Source organism: Kogia breviceps, chromosome 5, assembly GCF_026419965.1.
Source record: "Kogia breviceps isolate mKogBre1 chromosome 5, mKogBre1 haplotype 1, whole genome shotgun sequence".
Taxonomy (NCBI): Eukaryota; Metazoa; Chordata; class Mammalia; order Artiodactyla; family Physeteridae; genus Kogia; species Kogia breviceps.
The window spans coordinates 74,355,379-74,371,947 of NC_081314.1; the positions used below are offsets into that span (position 1 = coordinate 74,355,379).

Genomic DNA, 16,569 nt, shown 5'->3' on the forward strand with positions numbered 1-16,569 from the left:
AAAAGAAAAGTCGACTAGGAAAAACAAACCTGAGTTCAAACCCAGAATTTACTTCTCACTAGTCTCGTGAACTTGAGAAGCCCCAGGCTTGCTATACCTCAGCATCCTTATGTGAGAACTGGAGATAGTAACTTCAGAATCCCTTTTCCTTTGAGGCTTGTGGTAAAGGTAAGGTTCAAGGAGTCGTTGTGTCATTTACTCATTTATTTAACAGTGATCAAAGAACTGCAGTGACACAGGCAAGATGCTAGTGCTGAGAATCTAGCAATGAACATGTCAAGGTCCCATCCTTAGGAGCTCACATGCTGGTCAGGAAGATGAGGCACATAAACATATCATACAATGTGGCTCAGGTTTTGGACACCATTAAACACTGGAAAGACTCAACAATAAGCAAAAGGAAGGGACCATCATTATAATTAAAATTAGTGTGCACATTTTCTAGGCCTCATAAATGTATTCTAAAGGCATTAATGAATAAAATAATTATTCTTTGTTTCAGGGTCACGAGGTGTGAAGTGATGGGACTTGAACAGGTTGGTTGTTCTCAACCTTGGCCGCACATCAGAATCTCCTTGGAGGTTCAAAACAAACAAGCAGGCAAAACCGATAACTGATGTCTGGGCCCCAGAGTAGATACAAGAAATCAGATTTTCTGGTTGTGTGGCATTAGCACATTATAAAAGCTCCCAGGTGATTTCATTTTCAGCTAGGCTGAGAACCACTGGCCTGTATAATATCTAAGCTCCAACGTTTCGTGATTTTACTACTGATTTATTTGTCCCATGTCATTCTTTTCTAGGAAACTAGGTTTGGTCTTCGACCTTAAGGTTTCCTCTAATGACCTCTGAAAAGTCATTAAGAAAAGGCTGTACACACTTAAGTTCCAGTGAAGAGGCATTAACAGAAGTATGATTAGAAGCAGGGAGCCTGGGGGTGTATAAGTACCACAAACTAATCAAATGACTAACAACAGGTGGACAAATAAGGAGGACATTACAAAGTTTGTCGTGTCAAAGGCACTTAATTATGCAAAAACCACTGAACTTGGCCCAAACTCATGTATGAAACCCACCTAGGTGCCACACATATAAAAGCCATATTCAGAATATATTCACAACTAAATTAGGTCAAGTATCTTTAGAAGTTTGTTAGACACGAAATATTTTGTTTCAATTTTAAAGGACTAGAAAAACTATTAAGGTTTTCTACTTTCCTCAATATTTTTCTCTGCCTAAAATACATTTGCTTATAGGATTACCCTGGCAAGGTAGTAGCCATAAATCAATGGAGGAGGAAAAGTTCCCTGAAAAGTTCAAGAGTAAGGTAGATAGCCTTACACAGAGGGGTATTTAGGATATTCATCATATTGTAAAACTATTAACCAATAAATAATACCATTACCCAATTATTCACCTTAGCATTCCACAGTGTTTTGTAGTTTGGGAATGATAAGTATTATCTGATGCATACCAACCCTGCTTCTCCCCTAGTTGTCCTCCATCTCAGCAAAGGCACCACTCACTATTGAATTTTTAGGCAGGAATCATCCAGGCACCTTATGCTCTCTTGACCCATACCTGTCTATTATCAGGCTCAGGTCATTCTACCTCCACCTACTCTTTTCACATCCATGACCACTGCCATAATGTTCTGTGTCAACATCATCTATACCTGGAATAGTGGTTCTCAAACTTTTGGCTCTCAGGACCTTTTTACAGTCTTAAAAATCACTGAATACCCCAAAGAGCTTTTGTTTATGTGGCCTATATCTTTCAATATTTACCATGTTTAGAAATTACAACAAATTTTTAAAAATATTTATTAAAAAGAACAATAAGCCCATCAAATGTTAATATAAATAGGTGTTTTAATGAAACCTAACTATATTTTCCAAAACAAACAAAATGAGTGAGCAAGTAGTTTATGTGTTTTCCAATGTCTTTAATGTCTGCCTTAATACAAATCATCTGGGTTCTCAAATTCACAGACTGCTGCCCTGGCCTCCTTATGATTCCTTAGCTTCCACTCTGGCTCCCCTATAATCCACTTTCCTCTCCAAAGCCAGAGTGTCCATTTAAATATGCAAGTCACATTATATCACCACCTACTTCTGACTCTCTTTGGACCCTAGATTAAAATATGCAATCTCTCTGAGGGTCTCCAAGGCCCTGCACAACTCAGCCCTGCCAAGCTTTCCAACATCACCTGGACCCCTTGCTCCCGTCACTCCAGTTACACTTCAACTTCTTCTAAAGGCACCAAACTCCCTCTCACCTCAGTCTCATGCAAGCTATTCTCCTCTGCCTTGAATATTCTTCTATCCTTTTCTGCCTGCCTCACCCTTCAGAACTCAGCTTACATGATTCTTCTTCAGAGAGATGTTTCCTGAACAAATGCTAGAGACAGTATTTTCATTTTACAAATCAGCAAACTGAGGCTCAAAGTATTAAGAAACTTGCCTAATGTTCTCACAAATAATACCTCCAGAATATGGATTCAGATCCCACACCAACATACATGAACTTAATCACTCTGCTACACAGTCGCTTAAATAATAACTGTAAAAAAATTTTAAAATTAAAAAAAAAATTTTTTTTTTGGAAAGGCTAAATCCTACAGGGCTCTCCTGACCTTGTTATTAACCTCTTTACTTTTGAAAACATCTGAAGCAGCTGTTTATGTTTATAGTCAAGAAAGTCTTCCCCTCTGGACCCAAGTCTCCCAGTGGGTCCTTAGGTGTCCCAGGTGGCACCCTTGACGTCTCCGAGGCTCCAGCATGCAGAGAGGGACATCCCAGCCAGGAGCCTGGGAACAGCACATGACAACACAGCCACAGGACTGCTTCTGCAGTACCGGCCTGCAGACCTCCAGCAGCCTTCCCACTTCACTCCTCCTCCTCACTAGAGATCCTCCCTGGGGGCTCCAGATCATACCCAGAGCAAAGTAACATGACCCTCCACATTTCCTTGAATTCTTCATCGGATTCCCCCCAACGGGAGTGTCCCAGCTTCAAATCACATTGAGTTCTTCAGATTCAGCCTCCTTAGCTCGAGGTGGTGGGAGATAAAGACAGATGATCCGCAGGGTGCAGGCTGGGGTTTCTGAAACAGTTTAGCCACTTCCTGACTCCATAAACCTGAACAAGTCTGTCTGCTACTTTGAAGCTTAGTTCTCTTATTTCAAAGATGGGGCTAACTATGTCAGTGGATCGCTATGAAGAATAAAAGGGGCAGAAGTTGTGAAGAAACTCCGTAAATCCTGAAGTTATACAGTCAAGGAAGTTGTCATTAAAAGTTATTATCGGGGCTTCCCTGGTGGCGCAGTGGTTGAGAATCCGCCTGCCAATGCAGGAGACATGGGTTCGTGCCCTGGTCTGGGAAGATCCCACATGCCGCGGAGCGGCTGGGCCCGTGAGCCATGGCCGCTGAGCCTGCGCATCCGCAGCCTGTGCTCCGCAATGGGAGAGGCCACAACAGTGAGAGGCCCGCGTACCGCAAAAAATAAATAAATAAATAAAAGTTATTATCGTATATGATTAATTTAGAGACATTTTGCATCTAAGGCCCCCTCCCTCTCACAGATGCTTAGAAAGTGGCCTCAGAACCAGAGCCCTTTATTTTTTTTAACTTTTTATCTTTTTAATTAATTTTTATTGGAGTATAGTTGCTGTACAATGTTGTGTTAGTTTCTGCTGTACAGCAAAGTGAATCAGCTGTACATATTCATATTAATATATCCCCTCTTTTTAGGATTTCCTTCCCATTTAGGTTACCGCAGAGCACTGAGTAGAGTTCTCTGTGTTTTACAGTAGGTTCTCATTAGTTATCTATTTTATACATATTAGTGTATACATGTCAATCCCAATCTCCCAATTCATCACACCACCACTCTGCCCCGGTATCCATACGTCATTCTCTAGGTCTGTGTCTCTATGTCTGTCAGAGCCCTTTAGATGTGCTGCATTTCTCTTTGGACAACAAGTAAAGCTCTGTAGCTTGATGGGTAGGCCATCAGATAGAATCCAAAATGTAGTATATTAATTTGGTCTCCTATGTCTAATGAGACTGTTTATGAGAGTTCTCATAAAATTTATAATAATTCTAGAAAGAAGTCATAGCGAATATACATTATGACAAAGTACTCAAGAAAGAGACAAGAAAAGACTAATTACTATTAACAAATTTTTCAAACCAAATCAACACTGTAATACCTATGTAAAAATATGCTCTCAACAAGACTAAAAGCAATAGTTTTTGACTAGTAAGCCCAGTACTTTCTTTAAAATATAATTGCATGAGACAAAGCTTTAGTTTCTAAAGATCTTCTAAAATATTCCTATTGCTTCCTCAAATACAGACTGCCTCATTTCCTGCAAATTGTTTTTCTAAGTGTTCAAGAATATCAACTTCATTAAAACTTTAAAGACTTAATCCTGAGTTATGGCTTGATGAGATCTCTATAGGATGAAAGAAATCAAGAGATCACAGTACCTGCTATTTTAAAATGATCTTACAATGGAAACATAATTTGTTGATGAGAATGCACTGCTGTAGAGAAAACAGGATTAAAAAAACACATACAAAATATCAGTTTAAACCCTAGGGTGGGTTTTTTTTAACAAGACATTAAGCCAAATATCATTTAATTAGGCTGATTTTGTAGTTCAGATATGAGTCATACTTTTAAAGGAGAAAATACAATAAAACTACTTGCTCTAAATGTAAAGTATCACCTGTCATGTGAATGTATCCTTGACCTATATACTGACGAGAATTATTTCAATTTATAAAAATTAACTTATATTCCATAAATTACATGATTAAGCATTTCTCCTTTTTTTGTCAGTTTTCTTCTTGAAGTTTCTATTTTCTGTGAAGCTTCCTTCATCAACATCAAAGGATATATTTGGGGCTTCCCTGGTGGCGCAGTGGTTGAGAGTCCACCTGCCAATACGGGGGACGCGGGTTCGTGCCCCGATCCAGGAAGATCCCACGTGCCGCGAAGCGGCTGGCCCCGTGAGCCATGGTCGTTGAGCCTGCGCATCCGGAGCCTGTGCTCCGCAACGGGAGAGGCCGCAACAGTGAGAGGCCCACGTACCGCAAAAAACAAACAAACAAACAAAGGATATATTTGACAGTAAAATTTTGAATGAGTATGCTATTAAATACTATACATCTACCAAAACAAGTCAGAAAAATACTAAAATATTTTGAGTAAACTCAATTTTTATAATAGAAACAAGGACTCAGAAACAAGAGAAACAGGGACTCAGAAAAATGACAAATGAAAATCAACAAAATTTAGTAAAATTATAATCACTTCTTTGATTTATTTTATCCAGTTGGTATAAATATACTACATCATTCTTTAAGAGGGAGGTAATATAAAATCAAAAACTTAAGTTATGAAAAACATCTAATGTTTTTTAGGTGAGGAATTTTCCTGATTACTTCTGTTTTTTTTTTGTTTGTTTGTTTTGTTTTGTTTTTTTTTGCGGTATGTGGGCCTCTCACTGTTGTGGCCTCTCCCGTTGCAGAGTACAGGTTCCGGACGCGCAGGCTCAGCGGCCACGGCTCACGGGCCCAGCCGCTCCGCGGCACGTGGGATCTTCCTGGACCGGGGCACGAACCCGCGTCCCCTGCATCGGCAGGCGGACTCTCAACCACTGCGCCACCAGGGAAGCCCACTTCTGTTTTTTTTTAATGCTCTGGTTTGAGGGAAGGAATTAAATTATATAGAAAAATAATAAAATCAAAAAATCACTTAAAATACATAGATTTAGGCTTATCTAACTACTCTGTACTTTCCAGAGAGGCTCTCATTTGAAAACTCAAAGAGTGATATGAATGACCTCCAAGATTCCTGGCTGCTCCAACATTCAGAGATTCTATAAACACCTTTCCCTTCCTGATGGTGAATGCTATCCATTACCTGCAGCAACTCCTGAGTCAAAACATAAATAATTCTAGAGTCAATCATTTGTACAGATGTTTCTATTCAAAAGTAAAACAAATACTGGAAATAAATAAGCCATGTCATTCACGTGGATGTGCTAATAGCTTAGATGTGGCAAATTAAGTAGTATCAACATTTAAGCAAGTATTCCAGCAGGTCTGGCTCATACAGGTATTTCACATATAAATAATTACTCAAGTAATAATGACCATAGGAATGCTCTTTCTTTATTAGAAAGTCCACAAACAGAACTGTTCTAAAGGCTTTTTTATGGTTCAGTGCCCTCGGCCAATGTGCCAGTTCAAGGTCTCCAACATTTCATTTCCAAAGAGCTAGAGCCCACACAGTGCCTAAGGGGCTAACTATTCCTGCACGGTCTGTATGTCTTCACTGTTGGATTTACTTTTATAATGCAGGCTGCTATAGGATGGTCACTTTATTTTCTTTTAATTTATTTTATAATTCAAGTAGAGTTGATTTACAATGTTGTGTTAATTTCTGCTGTACAGCAAGGTGATTGTTATACACATATTATACATTTTTTCATATTCTTTTCCATTATTCAGTATCACAGGATATTGAAAATAGTTCTCTGTGCTATACAGTAGGACCTTGTTGTTTATCCATCCTATGCATAATAGTTTTCATAGGATGGTCATTTTAGAATCCCAATTGCCTATGTCTCCTTCTACCCGTTATCTTCTCTATGAGACCGTATTCCTGTTCTAATTACAAAATAATAATTATAACAATCCTTAATGGTAAAAATAAATAATGCACAAAATTATTTCCATTCTTTGACAGAGGACACCCAGTTCATCATACCACTTTGTTCTGTGTTGTGTTGTGAAGTGCACAGGCAAGAAGAATCAACTGGATCAAGTTCTAGCCCCAATCTTTCCACAATCTAGCTGTGCAATCTTGTATAAACCGACTTGCTATGGCTCAAGGATTTCTTATCTTAGGAAGGATTTTGCTACGCAATCCCAGTGTAAGTCATCACTGTGCTCCAGGGAGGGTATTCGCAAAGCATCTGAGGTGCCCTGTGGTCCTGGAACTGCACAACAGGAGGTCTTGCCTTGCAAATTCTCACATTTTCATAATGCAATATCATGATTTTGAAATCTGAGACCTTTACTGTGTAATTTCAGTATTCCCTCTGTGTTTATGAGGTTTCAACATGATATGTATCAGAACTTGGTGAGCTAAGACAAGGATTAAGAGACACTCAATGTGTCAGCCCTGAAATCAGAAATACAACCGTGGCCTTTCCCGTCCAATACCTGATTTAGCTTCACTGTTTCAGGCTCTCTCCCCTGGCAAGCCTGGTCCATGGAACTTGTGTCTCGACAGAAATTCAGAGTGGAAATTCTTTATCAGGACAAGTTATTCCACTTTACCATTTGTGACTCAGTTTGTAGTTCAAAGAATATAGCTTAGAAGGGCTAGTGAGTTCAAGGATAACTCAAATTATTAAGTGAACATAACATCAAAGGGCTTGTAAAACAGATTTGCTCAGATAGTTTTTTTTCCTTTTGGTGTTTAACAACTTTCTCCCAATCCAGCTAAAGAATCCTCTCTAGAATTGAGATGTGGAAGGTGCTATATCTCAATATGTAGGCTCATCCCATACTATGTGAATCATAGTCACTGACAGCATATCAACAGGTTAATTGTTTGGCTTTGTTAGTAACAATAACAGGACACTATCATCTTCCCCAAAAGCTTTGCTGCACCCTACGCTCCCATTCTTCTAAGCTAAGCTTCATAACAAACTGAAGTCCACAGTGGACAGAAACATGTGTGCTGCATTTGCACTGGGCATGTCTTAACAGGTCCTGTCACCTCTCTGCCAGATTATTACTGTGACACTTAAGCTAAAGGAATTCACCAGTCATGATCTCTTTGCCGAAATGTACACTAAGTAGATGAAAAAGAGGGAAAGATTAAATGAATATTGAAAAGAACAATAAACTCAGCAATTCCCTCAAATTCTCTATTTTCTAATGAGATGCTAAGGAAAAGGTCACAGGAAGCAATTTCCTTATGCAAAATTAAGCCATGCAAATCACTCATCTCCAAATCAACTTCAACAAAGATCAGTCAAGTTTATCTTATCCATTCACAAAAACAATCTACCTATCATCTTGATGACCTTGTTTGTAACTGAGGAGGCTGAGTAGGATCTATTCACAAACATTATCTTAACTAGAGTTCAAGAACATACTTCAGAGACTGAGATATAAGAGTCACATGGAATTCAGAGCCTTGAAGTCCCTTGCAGACCACATAAGCCCTGAGAGAAAATGGCCCCCAAATGATACTTGCACAACAATACAAGGGATTTGACTTCCCCCTAATATGAATTATTTACTGTGCAGAGATAACTCTAGTATTTTGCATACACCTTCCCTTTATAAAATGAACAGGCCATATTAATTGAATATAAAATAATAGGCTTTACTAGCTCCTGCCTTCAGGTCATAATTATTTTTGTTTACTCCTGAAATTTACTATTTCATCAACATCACGGAATAAGAAAATGAGCCCACTAGGGAGTGAATAACGTCATGAAAACTCAATGGAAAAATGAGATGAGACAGCCTTTTCATAAGGCTTAATCCCAAATTTCTAAAGTAATTCTGAGCCCCACTTGTCCAGTCTTTCCAAGTGTTTTCTTCACCCAATGACCCTAGCCCATATGCTTTATTCCTGGAACCCAGGAGAACATCACAGTCAGAGTTGCAAAGATGCTAACCTAAACTAGTCAACTGATCACAGAGCAAGCTTTCTCTCGAGACAGTATTCCTTTTCAGTTGTCCACAGTAAGCAAGGGTAGATCATCTGCAGATTGCAAATGACCCTGTGGGCCACACCCAGAGGATCAATAAAGTCTGATGGAAACACAGACCTTGGAAATTCTGCTTTCATTCTCTCAAGGTAGCCTGGCTTAAAATGGGAATAATCACTCTGGAATTTTGAGGTATCCAATTTCCCTTTGTAAACAGAGACAAATCAAAGACCAACCGTTTGAATTTAGGGCCAAAGAAGAGAATCAGCCTCAGAAAAGTCAGGCCTAGAAGATCTCTGATAAGTCTAAAGTTTTCTTTGCACTCCCTGAGACCAAACTGCTGATACAACGCTGTTCCCGTAATGTCCCAAGAGTAAGTGTGAGTGTGCAAAGGATGGGAGGAATAGGACAGAAACGTTAATGAGCAGAGCCACTGGAAACAATGAGAGTAATGGGAGGAAGAGAATAGGAAAAGGAGGTCTGTGTAAAAAGAAGTAAAAGGGCATGGGTAAAAATGGGGAGGTGAGAAATTGATCAGAATGTGAGAAAGACTGGACATGATGTGTTGCTAGAGGAAAGATTTAGAAAAAGACAGTAAATTTAAGTTCATCTGGTGTCTTCTAAGTGTCTATTATGTGTTAAGAATTGTGCTAAGTGTTATGAGAGATATAGGGAGGAAGGTTTATTTATATTTAGGTCCTCAGTAGGCAGCTTAAACACTGGCTGGCTGGCTAGATGGATGGACGGATGAAGCGATGGATGAGAAAGAGAGAGTGAGGGAGAATGAGGTGGTCACTGCCCTCAAGGACTCTACAAGCTCTATGGGACCAGGAGCATCTATATATGTAACTCTCATCCTAGTCAAACCGTGGTTTCATCAAGGTATAAAGTGTTTTCCTGAATATGGGACAAGACGCTATTAACTAACAGAGAGCGACTGAAAGATGTCTGAACATTTTTGCAGAACGGGGGCCAGAATGGAAGAGGGGGATCCTGGTTCTCTTCCATGGATGCCCCCAGGTGCTTTTCAGAAGGGGAGGGGGGTGTCAGCCTCTAGAGAGCCCACCGTCTGTACCTCTACTGACCTGGTCTCCGCCTCACTGGCCTCTTGCGGCCGCTGCAGAAGCGCACTTTGCTGAATACCCCGAGGACGTGCCTCTCGCACAGGGAGCGCCCGTCTTTGCTGGGGCTGGAACGGCGCTTGGAGGCCGACACCCGGTCGCTGTTGGACTCCCTCGCCTGTCGCTTCTGCCGGATCAAGGAGCTGGCTATCGCTGCAGCCATAGCTGCTCAGCGCGGGCCCCAGGCCCCGGGTTCCACTGCGCCCTCGGGATCACGCTCCGCCGGGGTGAGGGCAGGACCTCGGCGGCCTGGAGGGACAGGGCAGGCGCGTGGAGGCAGTGCTAATATTTGAGAAGGCCGCAGTACCGAAAACCCGGCGCCCACAACGTTAGTCAGAATCTGGGCAGTGGCGACAAAATGTGTGAAAATCCAGATGTAAACTTCCCCAACCGCTGGCGGTGGGGGCGGGGCGGTCCCAGGCCTTCCTGTTAACTAGACTCTTGCACCCCAAACTTGCACCCCAAGGCGATCCGTGTCCAAGGGGCAGTGGGGAGTTTGGTCACACTGCGTTCGGAGTACCAAGTGGAAAGGGAAGAAGGATGTCCAAAACAACAAGCCGTGCCCCTGTTGGAGAGGCGCAAGCGTTGTAAGGTGTCCAAAGTATATCTACACATACATACATATAAAACCCGTTTACAAAGCAGTCTGGACCGAGGCGGGTAGCGTGCCCCCGGTAGAAAATACTAAAAAGTGAATAAAACGTTCCCTTAGAAAACAAGCCACCAACCGCAAGAGAGGAGAGGAAGGCAGCAATTTAACTCCCTGCGGCCCGCAGTTCTGGAGATTAGGAGGTCCGTCCCGGCTGGGTGAGGTCTACGGAATGCATCGCACCGGCTGCGGTTCTCCCGGGGCCCACCGCCCGAGTTCTGGAATTCCGAGAGGCGCGAAGTGGGAGCGGTTAGCCGGAGTCGGGGTAGGGGCGCCAGGCGGGGGCAGCTGTTTCCAGCTGCGGCGAGCGCGACTCCCCGCCAGCAGCGCTGCAAGGAGAGCGGGAGGCGCGGGAGGCGAGGGAGGGGGGAGGGAAGGAGGGACGGGGAAAGAGGAAGGAAGGGAGGGAGGGAGATCCTCGAGGGCCAGGCACCCCTCCGGGAGAAACCCGCGAGAGGCGAGCGCCGCGGATACGCGGGGTCCCGAGAGCAGGTGCTCTTTCTCTTTCCTCTTTCTTTCTGGCACAAGACGGGCACAGTTGGTGATTATTTAGGGAATCCTAAATCTGGAATGACTCAGTAGTTTAAATAAGCCCCCTCAAAAGGCAGCGATGCCGAAGGTCTTCTCTCCAGCTCGGCGCCCACACGCCTTTAACTGGAGCTCCCAGCCATGGTCCGCCCGGGGCCGCCGCACCGAGAAGCTCTCCGCACAGGCTCAGAGGGAGCGAGGGAAGGAGGGGGCGCCCTAGCGAGCTCGGGATCAGGTCATCGCCGCGCTGCCCGGGGCCCCCAGGCTCGCGCGGCCCGGCAGTCGGCGGCTCACAGGCATCACATCAGATGGGGATTACCCGCCGGACGCGAGGCCGATCACTCAGTCCCGCGCGGCCCATCCCGGCCGAGGAAGGAAAGGACCCGCGAGCTGCGAACACCCGCACGGCGGCTCGGGTGGGGCGGGGGCTGGCTGCGGGCGACGTCGGCTCGAGGCGGCTGCGGCTCCGCTTCAGAGCTGCCCACCATGGTCTGGCGCCCGGGGCGCAAGAAGGGCCCCCTAGGCCGCCGGGTCTGGGGGACGGGAGGCGGCCGAGTGTACCACTGGGGCCCTTGGGGCCCGACGCAGACTCTGGGGCCGGGGCCAGGAAGCAGGTGCGGGCTGCCGCCAACTCGGCCAACTTGCTGCGCGGGTGGCAGCTCGGAGCTGAGGGCTAGCGGGGTGCCCCCCGCCGCCTCTTCCCCAGGCCCCGGAGGGGGCGCTCAGGGCTGAGTCCTATTCGGGGGCTGAGGCTCCAGGCGCGCCGAGCCGCACCGGCTCCTGGACGCCACCGCCGCCGCCTAGCCGGCTCGCTGGGTTGGAGCGCCAGCTCCACAGGAAACTCCAGGCAGGGACGCCTGGACCGCCACCTAGACGGAGGGTGGGACCAAGAGCGGGCGGCCGCCGGTGTACCTTTGGCACTGCTCGCCCACCCGCTGAGAGCTTGGGAGCGCCCAGGTGGGGCCAGCCTAGGGGCCAGGCTCCCGGAGCGCAAGGAAGCGCAGAGAGCTCGGGTCCTCCTCCCCTCCCTCGCGCCCTCTGTTCCCAGACTCTTCCCCCTCCCTCCCGTCACCCCTCTCCCCCTTCTCCGTTTTCTGTCTTTCCCCCTTTCTCCTCGCTACGCAATCCTACGTGATTGAGGTTTGCATGAGAAATTCTCAGAGGCAGAACGAAGGAACTGCAGCTCCGGTCGGCTCTGTCCCATCCCTCCCCCAAGAGAAAACACTACCGGCCCGTTAAAGGATCCCGGGTACACAGAGAGGGGCTAGGGGTGAGGCGCCCACAAAGCAGTCTGCCGTCTCTCCAATAAGCTGAAGCACAAAGAATTCTCTTTTTAGAAAGGAAGGCAGCGGACACTGGAGAAAGTAACAATGGCCTGTCGGGTCCACCTTCAGCACATTTTGGAACAAGAAAAAGTGTCTCCATATTTGAGGAACCCAGATTTCTGGTTTCTATTAGGAAACGTGCAAAACAGGCTCAGTCCTTAAAATAAGGAACCAGGTGAGCACCCTGCACAGAGGGGAGGATGGAGGTAGAGTGAGAGGGTGACTGGGCAAGGGCAGCCAACAACCAGCTGTGGAGGGCAATCGGGTCTCCAGGAGTGCTTGTGGTGACAGCTGGATGCAACAGAAAACTCAGCGGAGAAGATAATGTCACCCAAGTTAAAATGCAGCATAAAAAAAATTGGAAACATAAAGGAGTACTCATGCTAAGGCCTGGAAGTGGCTATCAGTCATACTTAGTATCTCTCTTCAATCAGTCTTCAAATATCCCTAGTCCCTCCCCTTAACAGACATTCCACTAAGCATCAAGGGTAGTACCAAAAGATTTAATGGATGATTTCCAAGCAGAAACACGTATGTTGGAAATACCCTAAGAGTGGGCAAGGAACGTGAAAGCCCTGGCAGCTACTGAGAATGGATGTGGGCTGTGGAGAGGGCCCAGGAATTCTCTAGATGTGGGCAAAAACCTGTGGGCCTGGTAGAAGGAGAAGAATTGAGGCCTGTGAGGCTGTTTCGAGCAAGCACTGTGTTAAACAGCCCCACCATGTCTGGTGGCCTGGACCTTTCATGCTGCAGCGGGACGTAACACAGGCAGAAAGGTTTTTGAGGCAGACAGCTGGGAAGAGGATTAAATAGGCAAGGCGCCCTGAGAGGGGGAAATCCCAGTTGTCAATGGGGAGCACCACATCCTTTGCAGCTGTTCACTGTGCCTGAATAAGGGCAGTGAATTTGGGATTCTAACAGTACATAACAGCATAACAGGGGGAAAAGACACACACACACACACACACACACACACACACACACACACACATATGCAGGCGACCACACACAGACCTCTTCTCCGAAAGTGAAGCCAGACAAATACATTTTCAAAAGCGCATCTGGATGTGGTAAGGGACATTACTGAAAATCAATTGCTATCACTGTCAATGATATGGGAAATGTTATGGGAATATCTGGGAAATGTTCACATTTCACAGATAAAATTACATGTTTTCCTTCCTTGGCTACCACAAGGCTTGTCTTATTCTTGAGGAAGGCAGGTACAAATAGTACTGGCTGGCTTTGGTGGCTCCTTGCCTCTTGCAGTTCAACACCCAAAAAGAAAAAGGTCAGCTAAGGTGAGGAATCCAGAGAAATGGGTGAGAGAGGGGTGTATGGTGAGGCCTTGAGAAAATTACTGCTAAACTCTGAGTCTTTTTCTTATCCTCAAGATGGGAATAATCATTCCCATCTACCTCACAGAACTGAATATGTATGCGCAAGCATTCTGAAAAGTGGAAAATGCCGAATGAGTAAAAGAGATGATGACAGTGTTTATTTTTTAAAGAAAATGCATGATATTCTTCTGAGATGCTTTTTTTAAATGTAGATTCCTGATGGTTCCTCAGAACGTGAAACAGAAATCTCTATTGAGTAGAGCCCAGGAATTTTGGGTTTTTGACAAGTTCTTCAGGTGTTTGAGAGATATATAGACATAGATACATTTTAGATAACACATAATCCTAGAAGGGAGAAATAAACTCAGACTCTCAAAAATTTAACACATGTTACTAGAACTACAGTCTGTGCCCCCACCCCCAAAAAAAAGGGCCCGGAAAAAGAATGTGTGTTCTCTAATCTTTGAGTGTGTTAATTTTTTTTTTCCTGTAGGTTTATGAGACATGAAAGATGTTTTGATGCAGAAAGGTAACCAGTGAAGCAGCAGCACAGGATAGAAGAGGGTGATGGAGGAAGAGATGAAAAAGCAGATAACAGTTGCTGTTTGAAATTTTCTTTGTCTTGACATGACAGTATCATTAGGCATTTAAGGAACAAAATGAAAACAATAAATGCTAGCTTTCTGAAAGTGACATTCCATGTTTTTAGATTGCTACTAAGAGAATGTGGTGTTTTCGATTCAATTAGACAACAAGAACTTTACTTCTTCCCTTGCACTCCTGTGGCTATTGTTAGCCGTTGAGCCCTTTAACTCATCATCAGCATCATTTACTTCATTTCTCCAGTGAGAAGATATACAGGGAAATCAGAGAAGTTAGGTCCTATTTACATGGCTGTTGAGATCAGAAGCAATACCCTAGTTAATTTTTTTATATTCAGAAATTCAGGGACTTCCCTGGCGGTCTAGTGGTTAAGACTTCGCCTTCCAATGCAGGGGGTGCAGGTTTGATCCCTGGTCAGGGAGCTAAGATCTCACATGTCTCACAGTCAAAAAAACCAAAACATAAAACAGAGGCAATATTGTAAAAATTCAATAAAGACTTTAAAAAATGGTCCACATTGAAAAAAGAAGAAAAAAAAAAGAAATTCATTAGTTTCCTACCTGGGCCACTAATTCTCGTTTTCCTTCATAGTTACTAGGACATTTCCAATATCTTTGCATTTGGGGTTCAGGAATGAGATTACATCAACCTACTGATGATTTAATTAAAATAATCAGGTCATTTTGAAGGGCAATATCTCAGGGATAACAATACCTTGACTGTTTTGCTCTTTTTTTGAACAACTTGAGAATTTCCATTTACAATTCTGAAGACAGCATAGGTGGAAGCAGTTGAATTACTTGGAGAAAGTTGCCAGATACACATTGAAAGGATAATTATATTTATATTTCTGACCTCCCTTCAAACAAATAAAACATGGACAGTCTTAATTATCTCTATATTTTAAGTCATATATTTTTTAAGTCATCCTTATTTATAGGCCAAGTCTTTCAACTCCTAAACCAAACTATTAGGACCACTGCAGTCATTCACTTGAAACCCTGAATTGGGCACAGATTGCATCCAAGGCCCTGTTTCAGTTACCAAGGGGAACTCTTTACACCTCTACATTCTCCCTGCCCTCAACAAACTTACAGTTCATCCCATCATGATCTTATTTGGCACTTGTCTTAATCACCCACTTGCTGTATGCTACCGGACAATTTATTCAATCTCCAAACCACATCTGTAAAATACATCAATGATAACGACACGAGCAGTACCTATCTAACTGGGCTACTGCAAGGCTCAAAGAAGATGTGACCATAATGTAAAGTATTAGAATAAGCATGCTGTCATTAAAATATCCATTTAAATCAAGTCCCTCCTATAAAATCCAGACTTCCCAAAACAGGAAAACATAGCTTGTGATTCATACACACCATCATTCACTCCTGGACATAATGTATTTAACAAAGGCTGGAATCTACTTGAAATGAATGATTAACCTTGACATTGTAATGGCAAACAAAATTTTCATTAGCGGAATATTGTCAATGTCCTTGTCTGTTGGGAACACAAAGGAGCCAAAAAGAAAAAGTGTCTCCATATTTGAGGAACCTAGATCTCTGCTTTCTATCAGGAAACGTGCAAAACAGGCTCAATCCTTAAAATGAGGAACCAGGTGAGCACCCTGCACAGAGGGGAGGATGGAGGTGGAGTGAGAGGGTGACTGTGGGCAAGGGAAGCCAACAACCAGATGTGGAGGGCAATCAGTCTCTTCTCATATATCATCCTGCTCTGAGATCAGGCCCCTGACTCAAACCTTGGTGAATATGAGCTCACCAGCCTCTGACACCGCAAGCTTGATGGGCAGAAGACCTTTTCTCCATGAATATTATCCCATACAATGGCTTTACTTCCATTTCCTTTTCTCTTTCAGATTGTCAGTTAAAATAGGTTGACAGGGGGCTTCCCTGGTGGCGCAGTGGTTGAGAATCCGCCTGCCAATGGAGGGGACATGGGTTCGAGCCCTGGTCTGGGAAGATCCCACATGCCACAGAGCAACTGGGCCCGTGAGCCACAATTACTGAGCCTGCGCGTCTGGAGCCCGTGCTCTGCAACAAGAGAGGCCGCGATAGTGAGAGGCCCGCGCACAGCGATGAAGAGTGGCCCCCGCTTGCCACAACTAGAGAAAAAGCCCTTGCACAGAAACGAAGACCCAACACAGCCATAAATAAATAAATAAAATTTATTTTAAAAAAAAAATAGGTTGACAACAGCAACATAAACAGTTACTTTCTAATAATTTGTG

The 16,569-nt window shown here is 44.1% G+C and overlaps 1 protein-coding gene across 5 annotated transcripts in view; it reads right to left on the bottom strand.

The window, feature by feature from the left end:
* FGF12 (fibroblast growth factor 12) overlaps positions 1-16,569 on the bottom strand; it is a 574,219-nt gene that overhangs the window by 254,169 nt on the left and 303,481 nt on the right. The window contains exon 1 of one of the 5 annotated variants that reach the window (XM_059064561.2): positions 9,835-11,986. The exons of 3 other annotated variants lie outside the window; for them this stretch is intronic. In XM_059064561.2, the coding sequence (XP_058920544.1) occupies positions 9,835-10,033 (199 nt within the window). In that variant the 5' untranslated portion in view covers positions 10,034-11,986. Of the gene's footprint in view, positions 1-9,834; positions 11,987-16,569 lie in introns of those variants that run through there. One more of the 5 variants, XM_067034240.1, reaches the window with a different exon arrangement.